Source organism: Acyrthosiphon pisum, chromosome A1 (genome assembly GCF_005508785.2).
Source record: "Acyrthosiphon pisum isolate AL4f chromosome A1, pea_aphid_22Mar2018_4r6ur, whole genome shotgun sequence".
Lineage (NCBI taxonomy): Eukaryota > Metazoa > Arthropoda > Insecta > Hemiptera > Aphididae > Acyrthosiphon > Acyrthosiphon pisum.
In genome coordinates this window covers 38,737,556-38,756,358 of record NC_042494.1, presented here as the reverse complement: position 1 = coordinate 38,756,358, position 18,803 = coordinate 38,737,556, and the positions used below count along the sequence as shown (strand labels likewise).

At 29.6% G+C, this 18,803-nt stretch overlaps 2 protein-coding genes across 2 annotated transcripts in view; both read left to right on the top strand.

Moving 5' to 3' along the window:
* Positions 1-2,096, top strand: part of LOC100159065 (heat shock 70 kDa protein cognate 4) — a 3,737-nt gene extending 1,641 nt beyond the window's left edge. Inside the window, exons 3-5 of the mRNA XM_001951172.5 lie at positions 1-92; positions 155-303; positions 372-2,096. Of these exons, the coding sequence (XP_001951207.1) occupies positions 1-92; positions 155-303; positions 372-1,979 (1,849 nt within the window). The 3' untranslated portion in view covers positions 1,980-2,096. The remainder of the gene's footprint in view (positions 93-154; positions 304-371) is intronic.
* A 2,815-nt stretch (positions 2,097-4,911) lies between these two features.
* On the top strand, positions 4,912-17,402 carry LOC100167962 (serine/threonine-protein kinase MAK-like). Its single transcript, XM_001951407.5, has 9 exons — positions 4,912-5,341; positions 6,735-6,789; positions 6,866-7,033; positions 8,352-8,690; positions 15,660-15,835; positions 16,095-16,244; positions 16,400-16,582; positions 17,164-17,280; positions 17,347-17,402. Exons 1-9 carry the CDS (start codon positions 5,241-5,243, stop codon positions 17,357-17,359), a joined length of 1,302 nt encoding a protein of 433 aa, XP_001951442.2. The 5' UTR covers positions 4,912-5,240; the 3' UTR covers positions 17,360-17,402.
* Positions 17,403-18,803: the final 1,401 nt, after the last annotated feature.

The window sequence follows — 18,803 nt, the reverse complement described above, 5'->3', positions numbered from 1 at the left end:
ACCCAGTTATGTTGGTTTCACCGATACCGAACGTCTCATTGGAGATGCTGCCAAAAATCAGGTCGCCATGAACCCCAACAACACAATCTTTGGTAAGTATTAAGATAATAACATTGTTAATGACTGTTATTAACTTTTTTTTTTAACAATATAGATGCCAAGCGTTTGATTGGAAGACGTTTTGAAGATACTACTGTACAAGCTGATATGAAACATTGGCCTTTTGAAGTAGTCAGTGATGGTGGTAAACCTAAAATCAGAATTTCCTACAAAGGAGAAAACAAAATCTTCTCCCCTGAAGAGGTACTATTAAATTAAAACTAAAAGAAAAATAATCACAAATAATAATATTTTTTTAATTTTGTATTTAGGTATCATCTATGGTTTTGACTAAGATGAAGGAAACCGCTGAAGCTTACTTGGGAAAAACAGTAACAAATGCCGTTATCACAGTACCTGCATATTTCAACGATTCCCAACGTCAAGCTACTAAAGATTCTGGTACCATTGCTGGTTTAAACGTAATGCGTATCATCAATGAACCTACAGCTGCTGCCATTGCATATGGTTTGGACAAGAAAACATCTGGAGAACGCAACGTTCTGATCTTTGATCTGGGTGGTGGTACTTTTGATGTATCCATCTTGACCATTGAAGATGGAATATTTGAAGTCAAGTCAACTGCTGGTGACACCCACTTGGGAGGTGAAGATTTTGACAACAGAATGGTCAATCACTTTGTACAAGAGTTCAAACGCAAGTACAAGAAGGATGTGACTACCAACAAGAGAGCCCTGAGGCGTTTGAGGACTGCTTGCGAACGTGCAAAGCGTACTCTTTCCTCTTCCACCCAAGCTAGCATTGAAATTGATTCCTTGTTTGAAGGTGTTGACTTCTACACTTCAATCACTCGTGCTCGTTTTGAAGAATTAAATGCCGATCTTTTCCGCAGCACCATGGAACCAGTAGAAAAATCTCTGCGTGATGCCAAAATGGACAAATCTGCTATCAATGACATTGTGTTGGTTGGAGGTTCTACCCGTATCCCCAAAGTACAGAAATTATTACAAGACTTCTTCAACGGCAAAGAATTAAACAAGTCTATCAACCCTGATGAAGCTGTAGCCTATGGTGCAGCAGTACAAGCTGCCATTTTACACGGAGACAAATCTGAAGAAGTCCAAGACTTGTTGTTGCTCGATGTCACTCCTCTGTCTTTGGGTATTGAGACTGCTGGTGGTGTGATGACCGCTCTCATCAAGCGTAACACAACCATCCCAACCAAACAAACCCAAACTTTCACCACTTACTCTGACAACCAACCTGGAGTCTTAATCCAAGTTTATGAAGGAGAACGTGCTATGACAAAGGATAACAACTTGTTGGGAAAATTCGAACTGACTTCCATTCCTCCAGCACCACGTGGTGTCCCCCAGATCGAAGTCACCTTCGACATAGATGCCAATGGTATTCTGAACGTTAGTGCTATTGAAAAATCTACCAACAAAGAAAATAAAATCACCATCACCAACGATAAGGGACGTTTAAGCAAGGAAGATATTGAACGCATGGTTAATGATGCTGAAAAATACAAGAATGAAGATGAACAACAAAAAAATATCATTGCCGCCAAGAATGGTTTGGAATCCTACTGTTTCAACATGAAGAGCACAATGGAAGATGAAAAAATCAAAGAAAAGATCCCAGAATCTGACAAGAACACAATTTTGGAAAAAGTTAACGAAACAATCAAATGGTTGGATGCAAACCAATTGGCTGAAAAGGAAGAATATGAACACAAACAAAAAGAATTGGAAGGCATTTGCAACCCAATTATCACCAAATTGTATGCTGGTGCTGGTGGTGGTATGCCAGGTGGTCCCGGTGGTATGCCTGGATTCCCAGGAGCTGCTGGTGCTGGTGGTCCCGCCCCAGGTGCTGGCTCAGGAGCCGGTCCAACTATTGAAGAAGTCGATTAAACTTAATTGCCATTCATCACATTCCTACATCGTTTGAACACCAACAGATAACTTGTTTTTTTTCTGATGCATTTACTTTCTATGATCAATAATAAAATACACGTATAATTTCATTGACTTGTTTTTACCTAATTTTATTTTAAAGTTAATTTTTACAATGGTTTATTTATTAAGTACTTGTAAATTATTTTCCATATGAAGGTCTAATCTAAATAACAGGTTTTTATCGAATTAAATTATCGTAAAATCTTTTAATTGCTCAAAAATGCAATATTAAATAAACCCATCTATTGTGTAATAATGATAGATTATAAATGTACAACTTAAATACATTTTGTATGCAAAATTAATGACTAATTGAAATAAAACATTTCAATTAATTTCTTACAATACATCATAGTTCATAAGATAACGCTATGTCCTAGCTGGTTTGCAGGCGTGCGGGGAAAAACAAAATAGCTTGTATTTCGCCGCAAGTGGGCAATGCGTTGTGTGCAGAACAGCATGGTCAGTACATAAAACACGCACTAGCTAGGACATAGGGTTATGATTATTTTTTAGTGTTATCTTATGTTGAGCATTAAAATGGTTTTTGATTTAAAATAGTATCAAATCCTGTAAACTTTTGTTTGGTACTGAATATTATTGAATTTATACTATTATACTTTAACCACTTGCTAAAAATGGACTCATCGAAAATTTAGTTCAGTGATTTATTCAGGATTCTTTTATGGTTAAACTTTTATAAAGTGACTGGAATTCTCAGCCCATCATTTGTACTTATGTACTAACAAATTTGTTTATGTTACTTTTGTTAACATGGTTAATGGTTCTTGATGCAGTGTGACCCAATTAGATTTGACATTGGCCACTAACAATAATTAAGAAGTATATCAGTTATATTATGGGTCTATTTCTACATTCTATAGCCACACCATTGGCCATTTCAAAATCAATTAATGAAGTTTCAAAAATAATATAAGTTACCTACTAACATTATAATGAATGTGCAGTTGGATATTATTATACTTAGGTAGGTATTAATAAAAAAGTTAAGTTGTTTTGTTATTAAAAATCACACCACTGAACATAATTAATCAATGGTATATTAGTTTATTTCTGTATTTGTTAAGTACTAAGTAATAAGACATTCCTAGCTTATGCAGCTTTCTACGAATACATACAGAATGGTTTTATTTTTTTTTTTTTAGCTATTTTAACAGTTATTATTTTGGGTTAATGCTTAGCCCTTAGCGTTATGTAAAAATTAATTCGTGAGGGCGTCCACGTTTAAGGCAGCGTTGGAGCGGTGGTTGTATGTTGAGTAACTTGAGTTCAGAGTTGGTATAGTGCATTGTTCTTGTTGCCTACTGAAATAGACTTGAAAAAGCTACAGGCCAAGTTAATGATGTGGTCTTGGGGTCTGGAGATATTATATTAATATATTATCCAGCCACCCAGGTGGTGATCCACCTCGAGTATTACAATAAAAATAAAATGGTTTAATGAGGGATGGATATGGGCAGTGGTGTACGCAGGGGGGGCTAACATGCTGAAGCCCCCCCATCCCATTGCCGTATTATTATTACCTACTTAAAAAAAAAATATTTATCAAGTTCCAACTGTCAACTATATAGTAAGCAAGACGTAAATTTCATATACGTCTTTCCAGAATTAATTAATTTTTGAAAAAAACATTGCATTTCCATGCCAATTTTCCTGAAATGATCTGTAATTCTTCGGTTAAAGTATGAACTACTTGTGTGAAAGACCTTGTATTAAATTGTCTAGCCTTGTATAAGCTATACACATTTAATATTTTTCATTAGCATTTATAGAAAAAAAAAATGTTTAATTAATCAAATATACAATTCAAGTGAGGCCGGTTAACCAAGGTGATTAGGTACCAAACAATTTTCATAAATTTTCACCAATTATTTTAAAATAATGTATTGTTTCAGTTAAAATATATAATACAAAATACAAACACAATGACAATGGTTATTCGTATAATTTTTCAATACTTTAATTCTGGACATATTTTTGATGTGACAATAAATTGCTTAAAAGTTGACATAAATCCAATATCGTCAAGATTGGTACCTATTCGTCTTTATGCGTGTATAGTGTTTAGGTAGGTATATAAAAATACGTCTAGATTTTAGAAAGCAAATCATAAAAGTAGGTAGGTAATCATTGTGATAATTATATACCTATTCTCATACCAAAATGTAGGTAAGTAGGTAATCTAAAACATTAGGTACCTATTTCGAATGGTAATAATAGCTATACCTAAATAGGTGACATAGATAGGTATATTTATTATATGTTTTTTAATCAAACAAATCTCATCAATACTATTTATTTTGGTGCTGCTCAGATATGTTTACCAACCTACCTCATGAAAGTGTAAATGCAAAAATAAATAATAGTAATTAGTAGGTGTACCGTATCCGTCTATTTATAGGTGGAATAAGTCAAATCACCTACCTACCTACCTACAAAATGCTAGCCTTTATTATAGTACTTACCTATTACCCATAGAAGTATAGTACTATACAAACATATAATTAGTATAGGTAATATGTAACGGTTATATATTATATATATATATTTATGGGTCACAGTCCATTGGTATACCTACCTATTAAATATAATATATTACTGTGTTATCACGATGGACTCAGTCATATTTATTAGGTATGCAGGTATATATGATGTTTTTTTTCGATTTTAATTTAACTCGCTTTATATACATAGGTATAAGGTTGGTATATTGATTGTCTAGTCAAAACAGTAAAATATATATATATATATATATATGTTGTGTGGCCCACGTGAACTTTCAGACAAGGTCTTGTGATTGTACAAAATGCCTGAAATGTATCCTAGCAACGGTATATTTATATTGATGCAGGTGGTTGGTTTTGAGTGTTCGGCTTTGTATAATAATACCTACCTAACTATACGCTCTGAGTTCCCCGTACAATGTGGTGTCTTCGTGCCGCAGAGTGCAGATCAATATATCGTACGAATCTACCTAATAATATTCTGTTGTGTCACATACAATGTTAACTTTACGCTAATCGCTTACCTATATAAAACGTCATAATATAATAAGATACACGCTGTCTAAAAACGTGTCTATGCTGGCGTATAATATTATATTATAATACTGCCGTCGCCGACACAAAGACATATCAACAGAACAGTGGTATATTCACGCCACGTGTGTTCATGAAGAAATGACAATAAACCAACATGAACAGATACATGACTCTGAATCAGCTTGGAGACGGCACGTATGGATCAGTCGTGTTGGGACAAAACATCGATACAGGAGAAAAGGTGGCCATTAAAAGGTAAATTGAATTGCGAATACATAATATTATTATTATTAGTGTATTACACAGTTTACACTATTACAGTATTACAGCTACCATAAAAATAAAACAAAATTATAATATTCTTAAAAAATTTCAACTAAGAAAAAAAATTATAAGAATAGGTACGTCATGGCAATTGGTATTATATAATTGTTATTTATACACAATAAAATAATAAAATATTAAAAAATATTCCTAAGTACTACTCATAGTTTCAATAGCGAACGAAAATTTGCTATAACGTACGTGTGTAAGACGGAGACAACACATGCGGGTGCGACGTCCTCTTATTATTATTCTGTTCAAGAAGGATTGTAATATTTTTAGAATAAGCCGCATACAATTGATATGGTAGATGGTTAGGTTAGGGTACCTATCTCGTGTAAAATTACTAAAATGAGTACCTATTGTTATACCTATATGCAGACTTGGGTAAAATACTTTTAAAAAGTATTTCAAATGCATATTCCGAATACTTAAAAAAAAAGTATTCAGAATATGTATTCGAATACTTTATGATAATAATATTCCTAAGTATTCCAAATATTTTTCGAATACTTTTTTTAAGTAGATTTAAATTTCAATAGCGAAAATATTATACTTTTTAAATTCTGTGTTTATAAATAAACATTATTATGATCTTGATAAAACACACCTATCTGGCTATCTATAATCTATTAGTTATAAAATATTATATTAAAATTAATATTGGATGTTAAAAAAAGTATTTCGAATACTGTACTCAGAATACTTTTAAAAAGTATTCAAAATACCGTATTGAATACTTTCAAAAAAAGTATTTAAAAAGTATTCGGAATACTACCCAAGTCTGCCTATATGTACTTTAATATTAGGTATTACTCTGTTTATAACATATGTGATGTACTATTTTCTATTGTAAGTATATAAGTATTTAACCTCGTATCGTAAATTAAAACTAGAATACGTGTATCTGTAAGTTGTAACTTGTAGAGGTTTTCATAATTGTATACCTATATACTATATAGCCTATAGGTATGCAATTTTTGAGGGTAATACTGTAATAGGTACTATTATAGACACTTGCCCGTAGTTCAGTGAATATGTTTTTGTTCAATTTTTTTTTACCATCATAATATTAACACTTACAAAATTAAAACACTGGATACGTTTAACGTTATCATAATAAATTAAGCCATTTAGACAGCGCTATGTATTATACAAATACCTACTTCAGCTAGGTAGTAGGTAGCCATTATAGGTATAATAATATAGGTATATATACTTAAATAGGTACCTATATAATAATAATTATGGTATACCGTATACGCATGATGAAATGTTTTAAGACCTCATGTGTTGTATTGTAAAATGCATTTAATTCTTACAGAATGAAAAGAAAATATTATTCTTGGGATGAAGCAATGAATTTGAGAGAAGTTAAGGTATGTACACTCTGTATATACTAATATACTTTATGCAAAATTCTGAGTTTTATCAAACGTTACAATATTTTTGCAGTCTCTGAAAAAATTAAATCATGCTAACTTAATAAAGCTGAGAGAAGTCATTAGAGAAAACGATACACTCTACTTTGTATTCGAATATATGAAAGAAAATCTTTATCAGCTTATGCGGAGTCAAAGTAAATTTTTTCCCGAACAGTCAATCAGAAATATACTTTATCAGGTAAAAATCGTATGATATAAATATATAATATGCCTACATAATACGAACATTTTTAAGTACCTATACTTATATATAATACATATTATTAGAGCCAACTCTCGAGCATAGGCGCAATTTCAATTTTTGACTTGGGGGGGGGGCAAAGCTAAGTTTGGGGGCTTAGGATTCCCCAAGCCCTCCCCCTAATTTGCGCCTAGCTGTCGAGTCAGAATAACTCTAAAGTGGAAAAATAAGTTATTGGTATAAATGCGTTATACATTTTATACCTACTTGTTGTATTTATAATTTATTCATTGTGGTAAACATTTATATTTAGATAATAATAATCTAAATATTAGGAACAGACGGACAGTATTTCAAACTTATTTGATTAAAATAATGTAATATCCTTTAGCTAGAAAACTAAAAAAATCAACTTTTTACATTTATCTATATTAAGAGTTTATCCATTATCATTCATTATTTTAGAAAAATTCCCCCAAATATTAGGTACTTATAGCGATTTTTACGCACATTACATTATTATTTATTTGGGGTTAAGTTAGCCAAACATAATCCTAGTTTAACTATAGGTATATAGTTTCAATACCTAAATATAATACCGTCGATATAAAGACGTTTATGAGAGAAACTCATAAGGGTTATGCCAATTTTTTGTCATTCAATTACTACTGTCTACTGTAGTTATCTTATAGTTGGTACAGTTAGCATAGATATTTTGGTATAATACTCATTAATATTTTAAAAATATTCATCGAAAATATTCCTTCAGAATATCCCGGGGATTAGAATCTGTACTCGAAATCCGACTTTGAAAGGGTCCGTGCAAGGACCGGACATTTTTCGTAAGAATCGGGTTTTAATTGAATTTGATAAGGCAAAAAATTATGAGGTTATTTGTACAAGAACGAGACAAAACCAACAACCATGCAGTATAGGAAATATAACATTTTCGTCGAAAAACCAGATAGCTCCAGAATTTTTTTTTATATCTAGAAAAGTTTTGAAAAATGAAATTTTCCGTTTTCAATTATGAAAAATATGACGATAATAATATCTGTGCAAGAATGAGACAAATCCGACTACACGTATGTAAGTGGAGCTGTCTGGTTTTTTTTCTGTTGAAAATTTGTTTCTTGAACAGTTTCGAAAAATGGAACCTTCATTTGGGTGTATCCAGTCATTCAGATTTTGTTCCCTTCCCCAAACTAGATGTACATTACGTATATAATATTATGTACCCAATAATAATGAATAATATATATATATATATTATATATACATATATTCTATATCGCGTGTGTAATTTTATTCAAAGATATTGCAAGGATTGGCGTTCATGCACAGGCACGGTTTCTTCCACCGGGACATGAAGCCGGAGAACCTACTGTGCTGCGGTCCCGAGCTCGTCAAAATCGCTGATTTTGGTTTGGCCAGGGAGACCCGGTCGCGTCCTCCGTACACCGACTACGTGTCCACCCGATGGTATCGGGCCCCCGAGGTGTTATTGCATTCGATCAATTACAGCACGCCGATCGACTTGTGGGCCGTCGGCTGCATCATGGCCGAGCTGTACACGTTCAGACCGTTGTTTCCGGGCACGAGCGAGATCGATCAAATATTCAAAATTTGCTCGGTTCTAGGCACGCCCGATAAGGTACCTATATATATATATAATATATAGGCTGCTGAGTGCTGGTGTTAGGTGTGTGATACCACACCACATTAAGCATCATCTCTATAGGTTTAGCAATATTTACATGTATACCTACTGCAGTTATATAATGTCATGAATTCACAACATTTACTAGCATATATAGTACCTAGGTATATCACGTTAGAGCAATCACCTGATACTATTTAAAAGTTTAAAAGGTGTATTTTTAATTTATTTATTGCTTATCAGCTTTATTATAATACATTTCTGATACGAAAAGACGTTCTCTATTTTAATAATATCATATAATTAAATTATAAGTTAAACGGATGAAGAAAAAGAAATAGATTTCTATTATTACGACCTATAATAGGTATTAATTAATAATATTGTTATAATTAATAAAATGTTTATAATATTAATTATCTATAATATTGTTATGGTATTCTATTATTATAAAATTATGTATTTGAATTTTGAACTATCAAAATAGCAACTATATATACTATACATTATTATACGTAATGTGGTCACTATAGTAGTTACCTACACTAAATACAAATTTAGACGAATCAGACGAATAATGAAATATATTTTTAAAGGCTACAAGTCTACAACTCATGTTGCATATAGGATCTAAACATGAAGCATGCTTTATATAATCATTTTATCTGCATCTACGTATTATTATTATTTATTATATAATATTTATTGATTATGACGTATTAAAAATCAGTGCTTGATTTGATGGAGGGAGGGACAAAGTACCTCAACAAAATGTTCGTATAGGTATTTTAGCATACAGATTTACTTTTTTTGAATTATTAGGATGCATAGAGAAGTAGGTATGGTTATTTTAAATGGGAATTTTTACTCATATATTTAATAGATTTTATTGAAAACGGTTAAGTAGTTTTTGAGTCTATACGCAGTTTGGAAACAAACAATGTTTTTATTTATTAGATAGGTATACATAAATCGAGTATAAATAACTAACATAATACAAATATTTAAAACTATACCTAGGTAGGTACATTACTATGGATTCATAAGATTCATTTAAAAAAGCTTATAGCTGAAACTTAATAGTTGTTTAGTAATAATATGTTGTTTTGTTATAATATGTTTTAAGGTCCAATAATAAAAGGGGTGTGGGTTGCAGAGGTTCTCCAAGTTACCTATATTAGGTAGGTATATACCTAAAAAAGGGACACAATTTGTGTCATATTTCATCTAAGTAGGTTAAGTACTCTAATATTTATTTTCAGAAGTCAAGCATTGATTAACATAGGTACCTAACGTATATATTTAATATATAATATTGACATAATATATAGGTTGGTTTATCAAAGGTTTGAATTTACTAGCAAAGTTATCAGTCAAAAATACTTTTAACCAATTTCATTGAAGAAAAATGTGAATAAATAATGATAAATCAACACAAAATTATATTCCTTCTAGTTTTTCCCGTAGCTTTTTGTACCCATTGTACTATAACGTCTATAAGTGGATAGGTAATACAGTGAAATATATCGATGAGTCAATAATTTAAAACGTGGATATAGTCATAGGTACTTATATCTTATATGACTAGAAAGGTAATTCCCGCATTTTCCTATACAATTTACCACATTACAGCTCATAACTTATTATTTAAATAAAGTTTAATAGCTGATAGTGATACCTTACCTAAAAAACGAATGTGCAGAGTAAGTATTTATATATTTATAATTTATTCATGTACTTATTGTCAACTGTCGTAAATAATATAATATATCCAAATAGAAATATTGTAGAAACATAAATGGTTTTATGATGGGATTAAATCACATTTTACAAACAAATAAACGGTTGTCAATTAATTTAAGTACATAAATAGAGATGTAATGTCATAATATAAATGCAATAAATTTGATTTTCAATGAAACAACGTTTAAATAAAACATTTTAAATCACGCAACATGCGTGCCCGGCCGACTAATTCTATATTTGAGCCCTATACAGAAAACAATTAGCAACAATATTATTTGACTAGATTACTTGAATACAATTTCTATTGGTTATTTTACGGAAGTATAATTTTGTATCAGACATTGATGAATGATTACGGAAGTATAATTATGTATAATTTTTGACCTTTTGAACTTTTGACGTGACTTTTATATAATTTTTATATTAATTGTGTCGGGTAGGTACTTAGTTAGTAGGTAGTAAGTATAGTAACTGAGGTACCTACATAAGATATATAGCAGAAGCAAATGTAAAGGTACATTACACAATTAACATAAAAAAAGCTCGCTCAACACGCATTATTTCCATACACTTTTTCCGTATTATGATCAATATTACATAAAAAAAAAATAATGTTTTAAGGGGGCTGGAGCGTAATCAATTCTAAGGAGTAAAAACTAGGCATTTTATATTTCTGTTTATCTGGGTCTTGTGTATGCGTTGAAAGTAAATGAACATTAGTAGCGTAATTCGTAGTACTGATCACGTTTTATAGGGGCATCATAGTGACCGGGATGTACGTCTGTAATTTTATCTACGCGCATGCACATGTCACCATATATTGCTTTATAAAATGACAAACATTTTTTTTTCAAAAAATACTACCTCTGACTTCAATCACTACGCTCAATAGGATGTTCCGATTTTAATTTTGAAAGCAGATTTGAATTCTCCTCTAAATTTACTATGCTTTAATTGTCGTACATTTTTCATATTCTATATCAATGTATTTAAATTTGAATTATGAATAATATGTTCTATTTTAGATTCTGAGTGGAACGATGAATGTATTGATTTTACAATGATGTGTGTTTTTTTATTTATTTTTTATTTTTGTGTCTGTCATCACGGTTTGGGGCAGTAAAACTGCTTCGATTTTCTTCAACAGTATCTTGTTTGATGGGAAAGTGAATCTAGTTGGTGCATTCAGGAGGTCAAAATTTGAAATTTCATATAGTTTTCAAAAGCGCCGTGAAAAACAAAAGAAAAATTAAGGAAAAACGGGAATTTTTACGCAAAATCGGTTTTCGAGAAAATTGATTTTGGTTTTTGGTGTAACTTTAAAACGAATGACTGTAGATACATGAAATTTTCACTGGTTGTTTATATTTCCATTTTCTATACATGATAAATTTTTCAAAATATTTTGATTTGTTTTGAGCTGTTTACGGACAATTTCAGTTTCCAATTTAATTAGTTTTTTTTTCTATGAATGTCAATAAAACTTTATTTGTTGAGTAAAAATACTTGAAAATTTAATACAAGGCTCTTACTATATTGTTACAATAACATTTGAAAAATATTAAAAATCCTTAGTCACAGTTTTTTTTTATTAGCATTCAAAGTTCAAAAATTGACAAAATATGGAAAAATCGCGAAAATTACCTAATTATGTTGAGCTTATAATTCGTAAAAAATTCTGAGTGGAACGATGAATGTATTGATTTTACAATGATGTGTGTGTTTTTTTTAAATTTTTGTGTCTGCCATCATGATTCGGGGCCGTAAAACTGCTTCGATTTTCTTCAACAGTATCTTTTTCGATGGGAAAGTGAAACTAGTTGGTGAATTCAGTAGGTCAAATTTTAAAATTCCCAATAGCTTTTAAAGCGCCCGGAAAAACAACAAAAAGATTAAGGAAAAATGGGAATTTTTACGCAAAATTGGTTTTCCACAAAATCAATTTTGGTTTTTGGTGTAACTCAAAAACGAATGAACATGTATACATGAAATTTTCATTGGTTGTATATATTTTCATTTTCTATACATGATAAAATTTTCAAAATGAATTGATTTATTTTGGACTGTTTAGGGACATTTTCAGTTTCCAATTTTATAAGTATTTTTTTCTATGAATGTCAATAACACTTTATTTGTTGAGTAAAAATACTTGAAAATTTAATACAAGGTTCCTATTATATTGTTACAATAACATTTGAAAAATATTAAAAATCCTTAGTCACAGTTTTTTTTTTTTATAAGCATTTAAAGTTCAAAAATTGACAAAATATGGAAAAATCACGAAAATTAGCAGTTAAGAATTCGTAAAAATTTTTCTTTTTAGAACTAAGATTTTAATATGTAATACAAGATTCCTTATAGGATAATCTACCTTTATCAAAAAAAAATGTCTATAAGAAACTCAAATTAAATTTTTATGAGCGTTTGAAATTCATATTTTTACAACATTTGATATTCACTCGATTTCTTACGTAACGATTTTCTTATTTTGTTGTAATTAAAAAACGAATGACTGTAGAAACTTGAAAATTTCACTGAATGTTTATATTAGCATTTTATATATACGATAAAATTTTGAAAATAATTTGACTCTTTTTGAGCTGTTTACGGACATGGTCAGTTTTCAATTTTTTTAGTTTTTTTTCTATAAATATCAATAAAGTTTTATCTGTTGGGCTAAAAAGTGTAAAAAATTAATACAAGGCTCCTGATATATTGTTACAATAGCAGTTGAAAAATATTAAAAATACATTGGCACAGTTTTTTTTTATAAGCATTTAAAGATCGAATTTTGATAAAATTTATCAAATTTAAAATTGAATAATTATTTTGTAATTAAAAATTTATAAAATGTTCAACTTTTATATCTAAAGATTGAAAATTTAAAACAAGATTCCATGTAAGTAGTTAATTCTGTTACCAAAAAATCTAAAAAATTCATAAGCACAGTTTATTTTTATAGTCATGTTAAGCTCAAATTTGGACGAAATTACATATTAAAAAACTGGAATAACTATTTTAGTTGTTTTGTTGTGAGTGTATAATATTATTCGTGGGTACTTGAAACTTCTTAAGTATACTATTATTATATATCTATGATAGTACCACGATTTGTTGTTGATGTATAACGCGTTATAAGTACCTAATGGATATTGTGATATGATTAATTTGGAATTTATTGTAGATACTTACCTATTATTGGTCAATTTTTTTTTAATACAATAGATAAGTATATAATATGTTAATATTTTACCTAGACTGAAATACTTTCTCCGTTCAGAATCGTTTTTCTTATACAGTGATATTATATCATTGAATTCAAATTTAATACTATCCATTATACAGTGACCCACTTGTAACCTACTGTACAACAGAGCGACATCCACTTACCCACCTTTTTTACTCTTTTTGTTAGTAAATTTCTTAGTAAAAAAAAATAAAAATCAGAAAAATGAAATTGTCAAAGCATAGATAATAATTTAGTGACAAATTCAAATTTGCTTTCAAAATTAATATCGGAACATTATATTGGGCGTAGTAATTGAAGTCGTGAGCTATGTTTTCGACCGAAAATGAATCACGCTCCAGCCCCCTAAATACTTTAAAGTTTGTGATAGATGCCATTTTCAGATATCTGAGTAGATATAATTAGAAACAATGTTTTTTTTTCACAAAATATCTACCATATTTAAACAAATTATTGAAGTCAATGTTTATACTTTATAGTTACCAACCTAGATATTTAATATCAATTATCAATAATATTTCTGAATTAATTATTATTGAAGCCAGTGGCCAGTGATATTATATCATTGAATAAGAAAAACGATTCTGAGTGGAGACGGTTGTCAGTCTAGATATTTTATATTGTTATTATTTATTATGGCCTGCAGTAAGTCGAGTATATGCGTTAGTATGCGTTAGTTTCCTTGCGGTGATAAACAAAGCGATAGAAATTAAAATCTCATTTTTAGCGGTTTTTTGTAATTTATTGGTGGTTTTTCCCGTAGAATTAAATAACTATTGAGAATATCAAAAAATGACCTCCTTAAAGTACCATCTTGATCTAATTTTATAAAAGATAAGATACCTACTACACATTGAAATCGAAGCACTCCTTCGGGTAGAAATTTTGTATACAGGATAAAAAATAAAAATAAAACAATAATCGCACTATTAGCTTTATCGATCCGCTCAGAATCTAATATAGGTAGGTATAGTTTAATAGTTATGTTATAACTTATAATTTTTATAAAAATATATTCTAAAATACATTAGGTACTTCATTTATTGTTGATCTTAGATATAACTTTTTAACCTTGTTAAGGTTGAAAAATATCTCTTTAGAGTGGCTGTAGATAAGTGGCAAAGTACAAAACTACAAAATATTAGAATTAAAAAATGAACTCGGTATTTTTCAACCATTTTCGGTACCAAACTGATAACAAAAAAAATCACGATATATTAATTGAAAATGTTGATAACTGAAGCTTCGAAATTTTTTTACAAAATCCTTCGTATTGTATGATAAAATTTGTTTTTCTTAATCATGTACAAACACAACATTTAGCATGTACGAGTCACGAATTAATGGGGGGGGGGGGTTTCTTTTTATTTTAACTAACATCAGGTAGTCGTTACTCACGGTCACCAATATGGCTTTATACCGCTTTTATTGACCGTTTTATTAAAACTAAATGGATCATTTTTTAAACAACGATTACACGCAATTTTTTGTATAATTTTAAAAGTGAATTAGATATAAATATGTTATTTGATTTATTGTTATTTTAATACAACACGAGTTGCTTGCAATATAATATTATAAGTATAGATAGGTAGATAGGTAGATTAGGTATATATAGGTAGGTACTATTGACATAACGCATTCGTGTTCAAAATTACTTAGCATGATTTGGTATACCGGAACGTAACGCGTACCATGAATACATGTAATATGTCGTGATAATATAGAGTATAGACATTTTAAGCGTGAGAGGAAACCTTGTTTTCAGGCAGATGGGACTCGTTGAGTAGATATAGATACTATACCTCTACAGGAATATCCGTAGTAAATAGTAATAATATAATAATCATTCGTTAACTTGAAGTATGACACTATAAATTACAATATTATGATAGTATAAGATACGTATAATACTACAAAATTAAATTATCTGAAAAGAATAATATTATAGTTAATAATTTATATTTCAGAAAGAATGGTTTGAAGGTTACCAATTGGCATCGGCTATGAGTTTTAAGTTTCCTCAATTCAAACGATTGGCGCTTAATACGGTTGTACCAAATGCAAGTCGCGATGGAATACATTTAATGGAATTACTACTTAGTTGGAATCCGATTAGAAGACCAAGCGCACAAAGTGCTTTGAGGTATTGACCATATCTAGGTATATACTCTAATTATTGGCTATATACCTATTATATTATATTATATTTACCTATACCAGCTAACATGAGGTACTCGGATTATTAATCGGTCCATAATTTAACAACACTGTGTAGTAGCCAGTAGGTACCACGTAAACGCTAATAATAATGCAGCTTCACTTGTTGAAGCATAAAAATAGTAAAACTACGTCTTGTTGACTTTTGTATATTATGAATATTTGTTATCCTGTTTATATTTCAGGCAACCATACTTCCAAGTAGGACAAATACGTTTGAGTCAGGATGTAGGAGAGGTCTCCTATGCTAAGATTGGCCAACAAAAAAGACAGCCCGTACAGCTAATGAAATCTCAAATTTCACTCCTACAATCCAACAATAACAAGCAACTGAAGTGAGCTTATAAATAAATATTATGAATTATTTTATGCTGATAGGTATCATATATATCAGTGAAAAATCACTAGTAGTTTGATAGCTGCAGCCTGCAGGCTGCAAGGTAGTTTGAAAAGTTTGACACCGTAATGGTATTATACCTATGCATTTTAGATACGAAAAACAATGGGAAACGTTGGCGAACAAACCTATCGGCAATAAAGAGAAAACATGGTACGATAACGATGCAGATGTTATGGTGTTGAGCAAAAAGAAACTGAGCGCCAAGCAACATTATCTATCAGTGGCCAGATATGTAACGGGGAGGGCTTCCAACTTCCAAGCAGCTGAGAATGAGTAAAATAATAATAATTTATCAATAATAAAATTTATATTTTCATAAAAAAATCAAAATAACAATAATATTATGTTTAAATGGTATTTTGGGATTTTTGCTGTTGATTAACAACTTTTTAACACTATATCATTTCGATCAAAACGATACCAAAATAATAATATTATATTATGATAATATACATACAAATACTAGTACTACGATAGTGATTAGTGTTACAGATATTTTGTTAATTATATGCTTAAAATACAGAAAAACATTACAGTTTTTAAGTTTTATTTTATTATAGGAATACGTATTATAGTTATTATGACATCAATGTTTATTAAAACGAGCAATAAAATATAAATATTAAGTATATGATTTCCCTTTTATATAGGACATAAGTAGCTTACTAATTATTAGGTAAGATAATATATAGGTCTATAATATAGCTATTTAAATTTACAAAACATTTTATGGTCTCTGTATTTACAAAAAAATATTAAGGACAACAAGTCTAAGTAAATAATATTACTTAGATAAAATATGATGATTCTTTATTTATATTCTTTTTTATGTAAAACTTAATACCTATGCATAGGAATATGTCAAAAAGCATGAGGAATGACACATTCCCATCCGTAAGCAAAGTGTCTTATGGCCAAGGCGATAAGAACAAAAATAGCAAACGACATGGAAAAAACGAATGGACTTCAAAGTAAATAAATAACTACCTATTGTAGTTATTGGGCCGATAAAAATAAAATTCACATTATTGTTTCAGGTACTTGGAGTAAATTGAGTAATTATTAAAATCAAAAGCTGAATTTAATCAAATTTTAAAAAAAAACAATCAAAATAATTTAATGTTTTGCTTCCTAAGCTCTGCCATGTACACAATTAATTTATTGTATATTAATAATAATATCACATACTGTAAACTTTTAGTTTTTTTTTTTAAATACTATTTTAAAATGTTTTATATTTTGTGCGTTAAAAATATAATTTAAATATTAATTATAGTATTTAGTTTTATGGGTGATAAAAATATTATTATATATTAGAAAATTCAATTGTGATTTATGTGATTAATGATTATTAATTTTAACTTTTAAAGTTAACTGTTCAATAATAGCATGAAGCGAGAACACACTGTGCACGTATTCATTATTTGTTAAATTCGTAAATATTTAATTTAAAAATTAATATTTTGTATTTTTTACGATAGTGTATATTGTGATAGGTGCATCAAAAATACACAAATTTCAAATACTTACCTATTAAGTATTCACTATTTATACATATTTATGAACTACTTTCACACTGTAAGCATCATAAGTAATATGATAAGTACCTACTATGATATATTTATTACTCACGCACCTCCCCACATCACTCATTTGTTATCAGTGTATACTGTATAGGTAGGTATATAATCGCAATGTTGGTTGTTGAAATATTATAAAAAGTACCTAAAAGGCAAAAAATTTCCCAAGGTGACAAGGTTAGTGTTTAATATTATATATAATATAATGCACCCAATTCCACTAAAAAAAAGTTTCGAAAATAAAAAGCAATGTACAAGTTAGTTTCTCGTTTCTGCTAAATGTAGTCATGTAGGTAGGTGCCTATATACGTACATCATGAACTATATAACTAACTGGTTTAGTCAATAGTAATATAATGATTTAAAAATATTATGTTCTACGAAAGTGTCATCAGTGGGTGGCTTCTTCAATCAAGTTGTTCAAGTTTTCTTTTAGTTTTATAAAGCTTATATTCTTATTGTGCTAGGTACTGGCTACTGCTACAGATTGTGTATTAATAACAAAACAAAAAAAATGTTTTTATATGGTTTTAATTACTATGAATTACCTACATATATATTATGCATAAATATAGGTATTATTTTTAATCATAACCATTCAGCGAGAAAACTAATATAGGTAATAATGTAATAAGTATAGGTATGGGTGATTGGATAGATAACCCTGCACGTCGTATAAAGTGTATATTTAATATGAATATAATATGATCATTATTCATTAAATAATAAACGAAAATATTGTGTCAGTAATATAATAATGCTAACCATGAATTTATTGATATAAATTTCTACTCTGTTAACACATTTTAAAATCCGTCAAAATAATAAATATGCAAATTAAAAACCGAGTAAGTCAGTCTGTTGATATAGTATACCTCGACATTGAGTAAGTTATTGAAATATAAGTGTTAAAT

Coding starts and splice junctions, on each gene's coding strand:
- LOC100167962 (XM_001951407.5), top strand. CDS start 5,241: ATGAACAGATACATGACTCTGAATCAGCTTGGAGACGGCACGTATGGA. Junction 6,790..6,865: donor TGAATTTGAGAGAAGTTAAG/GTATGTACACTC, acceptor ATATTTTTGCAG/TCTCTGAAAAAATTAAATCA. Junction 15,836..16,094: donor AGCGCACAAAGTGCTTTGAG/GTATTGACCATA, acceptor TTTATATTTCAG/GCAACCATACTTCCAAGTAG.